Source organism: Atta cephalotes (genome assembly GCF_000143395.1).
Source record: "Atta cephalotes unplaced genomic scaffold scaffold00021, whole genome shotgun sequence".
In the NCBI taxonomy this organism is placed as follows: Eukaryota; Metazoa; Arthropoda; class Insecta; order Hymenoptera; family Formicidae; genus Atta; species Atta cephalotes.
The window spans coordinates 673,002-687,635 of record NW_012130085.1 but is presented as its reverse complement, the minus strand read 5'-3'; the positions used below and the strand labels follow the sequence as shown (position 1 = coordinate 687,635).

Genomic DNA, 14,634 nt, shown 5'->3' with positions numbered 1-14,634 from the left:
ATATATATATATATATATATATATATATATATATATATATATAATTATTATTCCCCAAAAAAATTTTGATTTTAGAAGAAATGATTTAAACAAGATGGAAGGATTTCAAGATGTATTTTAGTCATGTTTTTGTTCTAAATGGACGAATCAAAAAGATATGACGATCACTTCTACTTTTTGTATTTGAAATAAAATTATATAATTTTTTTTTTAATAATATGACTGCTTTAATTATTTTGTATATAGAAGCATTAAGAATATTAAGAGAAATATTAAGTATATAGAGATACAAAAACCAAAATTTATGAAATATTTAATATTTTTTGTCAACATGTGTTAAAATAAAATACAAAATATTTCGTAAACTTGTTTTTTGATATTTCTATTTTAATATCTTTATATACAACAATAAGAAGAATCACTATGCAAAAAAATCATAATTTTTATTTAAAAGATGAAGATTACTTTTATTTCTTCTTGGCGATACTACTAAGAAGAAAAACAATATTACTAAACTTTTTCGAAATTGTTCCACTCGGTCTAAAATATTTTTTCTAAAATAAAAAAAAATTAGTGAAGGTGATAAATTAAAATGATAATAAATACACACACACATACACACACACACACACACAAACACACACACACATATGTACAGAAATATGGCTTTTGTCCAACTCTTTGCATTCCAACTATGCTTTCACCTCTCTGTCATTTTACTGAATAAAACAGAGAGAGAGAGAAAACAAAAAGAGTTCTGCTTAGTAATTGGCTGTTATTATTCTTTTTTACTTTCTTTGTCTTCCTCAAAACAATGGAGAGGTCAAATCATTTAACTCATAAGCAAAGCATTGGAAAGATTTGTTTTATCTATATATTTATATATCTTCTTTATATATCTTCTTTATATATTTTTATTATAGTGCAGCAAGTGGAAGGATTATCTGGTGGAGAAGAGGGTGGGACATACTTTGTCGATCAGTCTGGTCAATATTATTACCAGGCAAATAGTGACGAACCGCCTGTAATGACACAGGTACAAATACAGGAGGTAGAAGAGACTGATGTACAAAACGAAGGTGATGCAACTCAAGATGAACAATTTCAAGAGATCGAAGAGCTTGAAAATGCTGAAGGTGATGAAGAAGTGAGTAATGATAAAATTATAATTGTTGTCAACGATTGTAATTTACAAAATACAAAAAACAGCTAGAAATACATACAAATATAAATGTTAGGGACAAGTTAATGGTGAAAACAATCAAGTTGTAATTAATTCTGGCGATGCATATCAAACTGTCACGATTGTACCATCCGATACAAATCCTGGAGAAGTTAGTTACGTTTTGATAGTTCAACAACCTGAAACCGAAGAGAAAGAAAGTAAATCTACGGAAGATGATGCAACGACAGTGGCAGTAGCAGCAGCAACAGCTGCTGCACCAGCTGAAGGAGAAGAAGCAGAAGGTGAACAAGATCTCACAGTATATGATTTTGAAGACAATGAAGACAATGAGGCTCCAGTTGAATCTGAGACAGAAGATGACAAAACTAAAATTATTAAGTTCCTCCCAAAGAAATCTCAAACCGTAACTCAAGCTCATATGTGCAACTACTGCAACTATACTAGCCCAAAACGGTATTACTTTTAACTTGTATAATTATCTTTCTATATGTAATGTTTTTTTATGCTGGCACGTTCGAAAATACCATTCGAGTGATTCCGTATATCATTTTATTTTTGTTTAACATTTGGATATTTATTAACAAGGATATAAAATAATTTACAGGAACTCTCGGATATTTTCGAATGTAACCTTGTATGATTTAATTTATTTTTGAATTTATTATCGCACACGTATCTAAAGAAACGGTATGCTCAATTAGATAAGTAATAATGAATTAATTTTTTAATGTATATTTATGTAATAGATATCTTTTGTCACGACATATGAAATCGCACTCAGAAGAAAGACCACATAAATGTAGTGTTTGTGAGCGAGGATTTAAAACGCTAGCTTCACTTCAGAATCATGTTAACACTCATACTGGGACCAAACCTCATCATTGCAAATATTGCGAGAGTGCATTTACAACTTCTGGTATGTAATTTAATCCTAATTATTTTTTTTATTTCAATTTGAATTATGTGAAGAAAAAAATGTAAAAAAATGTAAAAAAATATAAAATGTATTTGATAAATTTCAAAATTATTTTATTTTGTTTTAAATATAATTAATTAATAACATTGTTTATTATACATTAAATATAATTATTTAAAAATTAACAGTGATTTTGCTAAATTTGTTTTTAAGTTAGAAATGTTCGATTTATCAAATATAAATGCTTGCAAAAATAGGAGCTGTATAATATTTCTATTTTCATATGCTTGCAGGTGAACTTGTAAGACATGTTCGCTACAGACACACCCATGAAAAACCACATAAATGTCATGAGTGCGATTATGCATCTGTTGAATTATCAAAATTGAAGAGACATATTAGATGCCATACTGGCGAACGACCCTACCAGGTATATATTTTTATTTTTCTTAATTTAATTTATCATAGACTATATTTATTATTATTACGGTACCCTTAATCAAGTTTAATAACGTCTATAATTATAAAACTGGCCAATCACAGTTGTCATATTCTTCTGAGGAACAGCTATGATTGGCCAATTCCATAATTATTGATGTTATTAAATCCGATTAAGCATGACGTGTAAATGTAGACATATATGCGAAAAATACGTATATAAAAACTTTATAAATGCACTATAGGCTGCGTTCCATTTGTTGCTTCCAATGCTTGTATTATTTTTGTTTAACATTTGATAAACAACAAGGCTGAAATAATTCTAAGAGTTTTGCAAGTTCTAAGTGGAACATAGTCTGTATGTGGATATATATATATGAAAAATAAGTTGCATGAATACAGAAAACTAAAAGTCTATCAAGTTTATTCTTCCTAGAATTGTAGTTCTTTTATAAATAATGTGTATTATATAATTTATGTATTTCCTTATAATGTTTTTAACTAGTTTTTATTTTTAAATATTATAATTTATGATATTTAATGTAAAAAATATGTTTTATTCTTATTTTATTGATTCTGTAACAATGACTAATAAATATAATAAATATAATAAATATTTAATAATTTTTTAGTGTCCACATTGTACATATGCAAGTCCGGATACATTTAAACTAAAACGTCATCTTCGCATTCACACCGGAGAAAAACCATATGAATGTGATTTTTGTCAAGCAAGATTTACTCAATCTAACAGTTTGAAAGCGCATAAATTAATACATAATGGTAAGTTTTATTTAGAAAAATACATATTGCTTCCAGGAAGTCTTTAAGATCAATTGAGTAAAATAATAATGGCTTTAGTATAAGGAAATTTAAAATAATGTTATTCATAATTTAAATATGATATAATTTGCATATCTTAAACATAAAGATTTTTCTCTCACGGAATGCTAGAGATTCAGATTTAATTCCCAGCTGAGGTAATATTTTTCGCAATAAGTTCTCTCTCTCTTTATAGATTTTAAGATTAAATTTGGAGGAATGTTTTAGATTGATTATGTTGAAAATTCAATAGTAATTATATTCTGAGATAAATTCATTTAAAGAATACGTATATATGTATTAGTTTAACATCTAACTTCGACCGAAAGTTTGCATTTTTCATATTTAGATGACATAAAGATTAATTTTATTTTAAAAGCTGTAATAAAAATTAAAAGTATGGTATTCGAACATTATATTCAGAAATTATAGCATTCGCGTTGCATTAGTATTATTTTTAAAACTTGGCAGAAAAAACTATATAAATATAATATATATTTTTTATTGTATCTTGTAAGACAATATGGATTCAATCTCCATTTGACGTAGTTCCACATGCATTACACATGCAAATAGAGAAAAAATTTGACATGTGTTCGGTTTTTATGTGACTGCTTTCAATGTTTAAAATACATGTAATTTCTCTGCTTTATTCTGTATTTACTGAGGATGATCCAAATTATGATGTCAAAACATCTAAGTTATTGTTAATATTTTAATAAATAATTTGTTGTACACTCGGATATCCAGTCTCTTATTGGTTTCTTTTATTATACAGAGTGGGGCAAAGGTATCAGAACCCCTGAATATCTAGGAAAATATAAGTTTTATAGAAAAGTGTTTCAGATAAAAATTGATCTTTTTATTGATCTTATCAATTTGAAGTGGCGTCGCTAAGATCAAAGATAAATCTATTTTTTTTAAATGGAAATTCCCAGTTTTCATTACATAATCTTTATCTTATCTCAAGCTTTTCAAAATATTTTTCCATTAACTAATTTTGCTGCGTTTAGCAGAAAAAGCAGCTTTGCAACTATTATAAAATTCTTTAATATACTTGATTTTGCCCTTAATTTTTTATTGAATCTAAATGTATAAACTAATCATATTAAAGAATTGTTACAAAACAGTTACAAAACTATTTTTTCTGCTGAACGCAGTTTTTTTGAATTATAAGGCTTGAAAGTTACATTTGAGAGTTATCACAGATCTGGAAAACTGGGCAAAGTCAGTGAAATTGAAATTGAAATTGGTCGTGGAAAATTGAGAAATGTCAGAGGAAAATGTAAAAAAAGTATGGAAGTCTTTTTAAATTTGCTTACAATTTTCTTAAACTGCTCCTATTCTAAATAATTGTTATAACTTTTTAAATAACTTTTTTAAATATCTATTTTATAGTTAAATATGTTCAAAACTTGCGCACTTTTAATAAAATAATTAAAATTGATATTTTATTCGAGTGTGTTTATTCAGTATTTTTATTCGATTGTTCTTTTTCATAACTGCATTCTTTTTTCCAATACTAATTTATTTTTTGTTGGTTTGAATTTGTACGCAAAATTATTCTACTAAGCTTTTTTTGATAATTATTAATAATATAGTTTTAATTATTAATAATATATTTTTTATAATATAGGCTAGTTTTCCTCCAATCCTTGATTCTAAATGTACATATTTTGTATTGGAAAATTTTCCATTTTCATCTGGAAAATCTAGAAAAGTCAGGGAATTTTAAAATTCATTTTCTGTGGCAACTCTGTTACAGCCGGCATTAGCATTGTCTGTAGTGTCCAATTGATAATTAAAATCTTTTAAATGTGGTTCAGAATCATGATATTAATATCGTTAATGTTAAGGAGGTTGTTCATTTTCATTTTTAGTGTAAGAATAAAAGTAGTTAATGAAAAATATTTTGTTATAGTGTTTTGAAAAGCTCTTGAGAGGTAAATTACAAAAATAAGCAATAAAAAATGAAAGTTTCTATTAAAAAAAATCGATTTAACCTTAACTTAATCTTGGCGACGCCACCCAAGATTAAACTGATAAGATCAGTAAATAGATAATTTTAAATCCTACAACTTTTGTCTGAAAGACTTTTCTGTAAAATTTATATTTTTCAAGATATTCAGGAATTCTTGTCTCACCTTGTCAGGTATTTTTGTCTCATTCAATATGATATATATTATATGTTTTGTTTTATATTTGACATTAATTATTTATGAACAGATTATATATTATTTACATAAATTTACTTTCTCATCGCCACAATATATGTATTGCAGTAGGTGATAAACCAGTATTTCAATGCGAGTTATGCCCCGCTACATGTGGCAGAAAAACAGATCTTAGAATTCATGTGCAAAAATTGCATACTTCAGATAAACCACTAAAATGCAAACGTTGCGGAAAGACATTCCCAGACAGGTACATAAGCAATTTTTTTAATTATATTGAGAAACATTACTACAATTTGAAGTAATTAATTATTGAAGTAATTAAATATATAAAACACAAAAATTATAATGCACACCTTAATAAACTATATTTTTAATGTATGTATTATATTTTAGATATAGCTATAAGTTGCACAGTAAAACTCACGAAGGAGAAAAGTGTTACAAGTGCGACCTATGTCCATATGCATCTATATCGGCGCGTCATTTGGAAAGTCATATGCTTATTCATACCGATCAGAAACCATATCAGTGTGATCACTGTTTTCAATCATTTAGACAAAAACAATTACTCAAACGGCATTGCAATCTCTATCATAATCCTAACTATGTTCCTCCAGCGCCACAAGAAAAAACGCATCAATGTCCTGAATGTGAAAGAGCATTTAGGTATGTATACGTAATTAATCTGAAATGTTATCTGAAAGGATTAATGACGATAAAACTAATTAACGATAAAATTAATTATTAGTACCTTTTTAACATAAAATTTTCTATTACGCAGACATAAAGGTAATCTTATTCGTCATATGGCCGTTCATGATCCAGAATCGTCTCTGCAAGAAAAACAACAAGCTTTGAAAATCGGTAGACAGAAGAAGATACAAATCATTGACGGTCAACGTGTTGAAGTAATGACAGGTAAATTTCAAAAAAGTAATGATCTTAAATTTTTATAGGAAGTTGTAAAGAAATCGCAACAAATTTAGAATCTGCGTTGTCATTCATAAACGTGAATTCTTTACGTTACTTCATAGCATATAAAATCGTTCATTCTCACAGGGACACTTACGATATGATCTAAAATATGGGTCATTGACTAATATCCATGTGTTATATTGTAACAACAGGTGATTTAGCTTCTAAACTTAAAGGTTATGAAGATGAAGAAGAGGAGGAAGATGAGGATGACATGATGGCGGTTCAAGGTAGTGATGGCCAGCAATACGTTGTATTAGAAGTGATTCAATTAGCGGATACTCAAGGAACTGATCAGGATATTTGCTCTTTAAGCAAGGTATTTTAAAGGATTTATTTATCTCTTTTGAAACAAATTATTATATAATTATTATATAATTAAATACATCAAGTATAATCTAAATAAGTAATATATAAAATAAATATAAAATTTATTATGCTTATAATATCATTTATGATGATGATTAGATGGCTGTTGTCGCAAGTGAAGATGGAGAATTAGTAATGAAAGATCCTTTAACTCAAGACAATAGCATAGTAACAGGAACAGGAGAAGAAATTGATGAAGTAGAAGAAGATATGGAGTTGCATGACCTAAAGATAGAACCTTCTACTCCATCAAAATCATCAGCACAGAATTCACAACATGATCCTAAATTGCAAAAAGAAATGGAAACCTGTTTCGGATTTGATGAGGTGAGTAGTATTTAATCTTTTTAAAATAACATTCATATTATAAATTTTTAAAATAACATTCATATTATAAGAAAAAGGAAAATAATATGAATTTATTTAAACATTGAATATTAATATGTAATAAATTCTATTTTTTAGGAAGAAGAAGAAGAAGAAAGTGGTAATAATATAAACATGTTACAAACAATCTCGTAATAACAAATATAAAGAAAGAAGATGTACCTATTCAATAGTCCAATGTTTCACTTCTGTCCCAGTGTTAGTGTAATATTCTTAAAAAATAAGGAAAATTAGACAATAAGAGTCAAAGCGCACTTGACAATTTTCCTTATTTATACTGTAAATCTATTATAATTAGTTATAAAACAAAAATTATTAAAGTCAAGGAAACTATATATATATATATATTGTGTATAATAAAACTGATGCAGTGTATTATCATCTAAAAATACTTTGCATAGCTCTAATAGGGAGCTGCAGTGTGATTTACATGCATGGTACAAGAACTTTTTTTGCCGTTACTAGGTACACATAATAATTTATGAAAATATCGTAGTTTTGGTCTATAGTAAAATATCAAGCAAATGTACAATTATGGATATTGTAAAATATGATTTACGTTATTAGCAATAAGAAAACTTAATAATGACATTAACAAAGTTAGATAAAATTATATATGTTAACTATAAGGAAATATATTAATATCTTGGCATAATATTTTTAAACAAATTTATTTATAACTTTAATGTAGAAGCCGTTATGTCTTTTATTGATGTGTGTAACTAACACAGTTCTGAAGAGTTAAAATTAGTTCATAAAACTAAAACTAATAAGAATAATTAAAACGAAGGTTACAATGTAAATAAATGTTTATTATTTCCTATATATATATATATGTATATATATATATATATATATATATATGTGTGTATATATATATATATATATTGATTTAGAGATCACTTTTAAGTTTCAATATAAACAGAAAATATCAGGAGGAAAGCAATTAATTTATATCTATTTCAAAAGTATTTTATATTGTTTATCATAGTCATACTCTTTCTTAATGTTAAAATATCAGAAAGTAATAAAGAGGTGCGAATTGTAAGCTATATGTTGGTTTCATAATAATGCTAAAAATAACATTTTGTTAAAAGAGAGGACAATGTAACGTATTTTTTATTTTTTGATCAAAATATCCTTTTGTTTTACTAATTCGAAATTCCAAAATAACTTATGTATAATATTTTTACTAACTTCTATGTGCAGTAATACGCATAGAATGATAATATTATTTTTACAATAGTATATTAGATAGTTATAATTATTGAAACTTATAATTACAATTTAACTTAAAATGTTTTATAATAGCACTGTTCATGTTTTCTAATAGTACTATTATAAAATTATCGAAAGTTATTTCACATCTTGTACTAAGCAAATTTTTGATATATACTAAATACATATAAATGTTTAATCTCGCACATAGTGTTTCTCGTTTCATTTCGGGCATGATGGTATTCGAAAACAAAACAAAGCATACATTGTAAACGATTTTATGTGTATTTACTTAATAAATGTCTTGAATACTTCTGTCATTTTAGAATAAGTTATGGGAACGAAATTGTTGAATTAATTGAAGTATTAAAATTTTTTTCATATATAAGAAACAAATTATATGTTCATGCCTTTTTACAATTACAAACTTGAAATGTAATACTTCTTAGTGAAATCGATATATTGCTACATTAAAACGGCATGACATATGTATTTTCACGAATACATCGGAATAAAGAAAAGTGTATAATTAATGCTCGTACAATGTTGCTCATGAAATAAGTTATTCCGCTTATATAGGCGAAATAATCATTGTAAAAAATATGTACAATTTTTTTTATATACACAAATTGTACAATTGTAATTTAGTGATCAATTATTGTATGCACTTAAAATTCTGCACTTTCTTACATTATTCCAAAGAAAAAACAAACGGTGTAATATTCTCTCGATAATAAACATTACCTTATCGACAATATATTCGTTGCAACCATTCGACATACTTGTTCATATTTACTCGTTTGTACTTACATTTTTTATTTTTCTTTCTATTTCTTAAGTTTATTTAGATTTTATGAAATCGACATTTTATATGTCATTATGCAAAAGTTCGAACATATTTATTGAGCTTTTAAATTTGTAATTTTGGTCTTTTTTTTTCTTGTAGATATTTTTTTATTCAGTCAATAAATGTATTTACCGATGTATATTTGCGTCTTCATTAGAAACAACAAAAACCAAACAAAGTGAATAAAAGTACAGCGCGTGATTAAAATGCGCAGATAATAAAAATTTTATTAGCTAGTTTATTATTAAAATACTGACATCTTCACATTAATTAAACATTTTAATAATTTTCTTTGGTCTTCAACATATTAAATTACAAAAAATTGAAAAGTGATTTATCTTGACGAGATCGAGAATAATTACACATATCTAATCAAATTTTTGATTGTATTATTCAAATAGGCATTCAAAAGAAGAAGAAATGTTACGTTTCAACCATAATACATAATAATACATAAGGATGCAAATGGATCATATCATCATTTATCAAACGATAAATTTATAAATAAGAAAGGTGTAAACAAAAAATTAACAAAAGATAAAACCTTATTAAATGTTAATATTCAATATTGATAACGCAACTTATCCAAAACGTGAAGGCCATTATTCTGCATACGTATATATATAAAAAATTTTAAAAATTACTCAACAATATTTAAAAATTATTCAACATCAAGAGAATTTGGACATTCTTTCAACCAAATTCATGATCAAAATTAATTGTATTTCGTAATCACCAAATGTTTCTAAACATTAAGCTCTAATCGTTTAGTAATACGATTAATATATAAATAGTATTTATATATATTCCGCAATATTCTATTGTTCTTCCTACTAGTTTGATCTACGAAATAGTCGCATCGTAATCTTGAAATAGAATTTTGTATATATTATTCTTTGAATTTTTGTGGGAGAATGTCCTTTTTGTTTGTATTATTAATTTGTTAAGTGTATGTTCTTGAACCAACCTGGGAAAAAAATGTTTTATATACATATAATTATAAATAAAATTGACATATTTTATATAAGTATAATTATACATATATATAATATGCTCATTATGTAACATTTTTTCTCGGGAACATTTTAGACATGTTAATTATATTAGAAACAAATTTAGCAAAGTAATAATTTTTTAACTAGATATTAATTATAAACGTAACGCTTTTGTAATGATATTTCGGATGTGACAATAAAAAAGCTTTAAAATTGTCTCAAGTATTCCTATAACAGTGCCTTTTTTTTATGTGAAAGAATATTCAATTTAAAATTTAGAATGATAAAAGTTCTCTGAATGTGACAAATTATGATTTACGCACACTTTAATTATATAAAACTATTATAACATTTATCGTAGTAAAATTGTAAATTTGTAATCACATTTAAATAAGACTCTAAGTATATAATTAGCATTAATTCTACGATTTTTCGACATATTTTATTATTCTTCACTATCAAAAAGTTTGATATTTTGTAAAGTTTAAATTAAAGCTTTAAATACCAAAGTAACACATAAATCCTTCATTTTGGACCTATTACCATACTTTATAGCTATATCAATAATACTAAACGCTTATTGGATTACAGACAACTAAATCGAAATGACAATTGATAACTAATAGGAAGATTGTCGGCATTTTGTTTCGGCTTAGATAAAACGAATGTTTTGATATATCTAGGACCGGTTTTACTAACGCCGATTAATCCTAATCGAGATTAACTATCAACCATAATTGATCAATTTTACTAAATAGCAAATGCGATTGATCAATTAATTAGCGTTGATGAAACCGGCTCTTAAGAGTTTTAGTTTAGATTACTATATTTTATTGAAAACATATTTCAAAGTATGCAATTTTTTTACATGAAGCTTGATCCTTCTTTAAAACAAGTCAAGGTAGATGTCAATAGTATTACTTAAATAATTCTAAAGTAAATTTTAAAAAATTATTTAAAAGTTATGATTTTTTTCATAGATAGTGATTAGAAAGTTTTACAATATAATGTAACAAATTTTTAACTGAAAAACATGCTTTTTAAATCAAGTCAAATAAGTAGTTGATTAAATGTTTTTATCTCAGATTTTTAGCTCAGATGAATAATATAGTAGGTACCGCAAATGTAGGCGACTTGAGACATCTTGTACTTTTGTTAAATTCAATCGTGGTATCCATTCATGAGTCTCTAAAGGAAGTTTAAGTTTTAAACGTTAATTACACTAGTTTACAAAAAAAATGTTTTTTTTTATAATTTTAAATCAGAGTATAAGTTGTTTTCTTATTAAGTATAGATTTTTGGATATCTAAAACGATGCCGTAAATTAAATTTCACTAGCACGTCAAATTTTCGAAATAATTAAGATTTATTGCACTATTATTGCACATTAACTAAATAGTTTTTTGCACTATTTAACATTTTTTTTTGTAAAAAAGATTATTCTGAGATTAGAAGTCAAAACGCCGATCTGTTCATTATGGAGCTACGGAGAAAAGTATCGCGAATATGTTTTCTCTAGCGCTACAGAATATAACTGTATGAATATAGCGTATGAACATTATGAATGGGTTGGCGATCGGCATTTCGATTGTGACACTACAAAGTCATTCGTCTGTAGGAACTCTAATACATAGTTCACATAACGACAAACATAATAATTTTTGTAATTTCAAGCATAACTTAATGATTAATTGTATACAATTGTTTAATGAATTTTGTATATATTTTATGATTAGAAATCTGATGTACTGAAACTTTTGGCTTGCGATATCATGTTTTTAGCATTGAAAAATCTATAAAAACATCTAATCGGTTTAAAATAATATTTGATGTAAATTAGTGTTACTTTGAGAAGTTACTAGAAAAATGACTTTCGTAGAAAAACATTGCATGATAATCCATGAATAATAAGTTAAAACCTAAATAAAAGAGTAAAATACTATTGTCTATCAAATGAGTCATGACTTATATAATAATATTCATATGTGAATATACAAATAGTTTTTTTTGTATTATTAATATTAGTAGTTATTAATTTATAGACTGTACGCCGATTCGGATTTGAAACACAACTGAAATAATAATCTCACAATTAAATGAATGAAATTAATTGCTTAATAATTTAACAATAATGCTCATTAGCATCCTAAACATCTGTAAATAACTTACGAATATATCACCTTACGACGAAATACGAATCTACGGAACTCTCGAATTCTATACGGGCGACTGACCTTTCGATCAGTGAGAGATGTTGATAAATAATCAAACTCATCAACTAAGATGATTTTTTGTAAATTAAATTGCTATATGAATAAATAAAGAATAAATAAAGAAAAGCCAGATAATGTCAAGGCTAGATCTTATAATTATGCCCGTATTGATAATTAGACGTTGTACTCGGTAAAACATTTTTCATGCATGAATATGTATAAATATGTGACATTAATTTTTTTTGGTACTTCTGATGGAAATAAATCGCTAAAATCACTGAAATAACTAAAATCTATCAAATTAATAGAGATTCAGATTTCTCTCTGCCTGCATTCATAGTTAAATCTTATATTTAAGATAGTCTTAAGTACAATCTTAAAATTTCATGAACCAATCAGAAAGCCGTATTATTACTTAAAATAAGTTATGTCTTAAAATAAGAATCGACTATGAATATTGGCCTTAATGTCTATTGCATACCAAATACGACGAGAGATAAGCGACGAGTGATATAGTAATAAAAACTCTGCTATTGTTATATGCAAAAAAGGGCTTTCACGATGCCGATATGTAATATAAGAAATTTATTTGTTGATACCTTTAAAATATCTAATTTTAATTGTATTGTTGAAATTTAAAAGTAAGACAAATATAGGTATTCAAATAGGACGGGAATTCCTGAAACATGGCAATCAATGCGCTACTTTATCATATTGCAATTTGCAACTTTTGAATAAAGTTGAAATTCTTTTAATTGTAAGCAAACTATATTTAATTTAAAGTAAAGAAAATTGTAAAGAAAATGAATAAAAAAGAATCAACCTGTAGAGGCCCTCCACCACTCTCGTCAATTTTTAACGGCGGTCTTCTTTTTCTCAGCAAACAAGTTACATGTAACAATTAATAAACTGTAGTATAATGTAATATATTACAGTTATATTCTCATGGCAAATTACAATTAATTGTAAGAGATACGTTACGTGCAACTTGAAGTTTGCTGGCTTTGAATATCTTTATGTATTACATACGAATTTAATATTTTCAATACAATGTATTTAATTGATACTAACATAAAAAGAACATAAAAAAGAATTATAATACAAAGTAATCAGACACAATGCAATAATAAATTATAAAATATAATACAACACAAAAAATAGACTTAAATATTTTTAATATAAAATATAATGCAAAAATTGCTTATACATTTTTGATTAGGTGTACAAGATATCTCATCAAAATGCATGCATATCATAATAAAATTTACGGAATTATATTTCAAGGAATGATATTTTAAGGAAATTCGAATTCTGGTTCTGCAATAACAATCTTTATTTAATAAATCTGTTAATGACACAATGTTTATTAATGAGTCTTCAAATGAAAATTTTAATTTCGTATCTATAAAAATAAAATTTGTTGAATTTAAAGAAACACGAAATTGAATATTCAAACAAGTTAATTTAGTGAATTTTATCTTATAATAAAAAATGGAATTAGAAAGTTATGTATTTTTATGCATAAATTTTCAATCCGTTTTTATCATAATTACTAATATGTAAATATATTCTAAAGTCTCTATAATTAGGAGGCGTTAATATATCATGTAAAACATTTGACAGTATCTATTATTTTTTTCTAAGTATTTCGTCCTGTGAAAGAAAGGATAAATTAAATAAATTAGAAGAAATATTATCAATAAAATTTATTCGGAGTAATTAAATTTTAAATCGCGCGCACGCTAATTTAAAAACTGTTCTAGCAGTTGAATTTCCTTTAACTTACTCCTTTAATTATCTTCATTGCAAAGTAAACTCCCGTTTACTTTGCAATGAAGATAATTTCTCTTTATTCTTTTCAAAAGAAAGGGAAAATATCTAACAATTATAGAGACTGAGGTCTAAAGAGGTCTATAGAGATTTTGAATACTTTAACTTTTTCCAATCATATAATGTTAATTTAAGGTTTCTTTTCTTTATAAGTATATTCATCCGTAAAAAAAAAGAGCTACTAAGTAGTCCGTTTTTCGAATGAATATATTTTTAATATATTTTTTTTATTTTTTTATTTTTATGTCTAATTATTTTATT

General features: G+C 25.8%; 1 protein-coding gene across 1 annotated transcript in view; it reads left to right on the top strand.

Moving 5' to 3' along the window:
• Positions 1-7,405, top strand: part of LOC105619323 (transcriptional repressor CTCFL) — a 9,363-nt gene extending 1,958 nt beyond the window's left edge. Inside the window, exons 2-12 of the mRNA XM_012200845.1 lie at positions 924-1,147; positions 1,239-1,639; positions 1,933-2,102; positions 2,396-2,532; positions 3,173-3,323; positions 5,645-5,786; positions 5,933-6,205; positions 6,321-6,457; positions 6,667-6,833; positions 6,983-7,210; positions 7,349-7,405. Of these exons, the coding sequence (XP_012056235.1) occupies positions 924-1,147; positions 1,239-1,639; positions 1,933-2,102; positions 2,396-2,532; positions 3,173-3,323; positions 5,645-5,786; positions 5,933-6,205; positions 6,321-6,457; positions 6,667-6,833; positions 6,983-7,210; positions 7,349-7,405 (2,087 nt within the window). The remainder of the gene's footprint in view (positions 1-923; positions 1,148-1,238; positions 1,640-1,932; positions 2,103-2,395; positions 2,533-3,172; positions 3,324-5,644; positions 5,787-5,932; positions 6,206-6,320; positions 6,458-6,666; positions 6,834-6,982; positions 7,211-7,348) is intronic.
• The last annotated feature ends 7,229 nt before the right edge of the window (positions 7,406-14,634 follow it).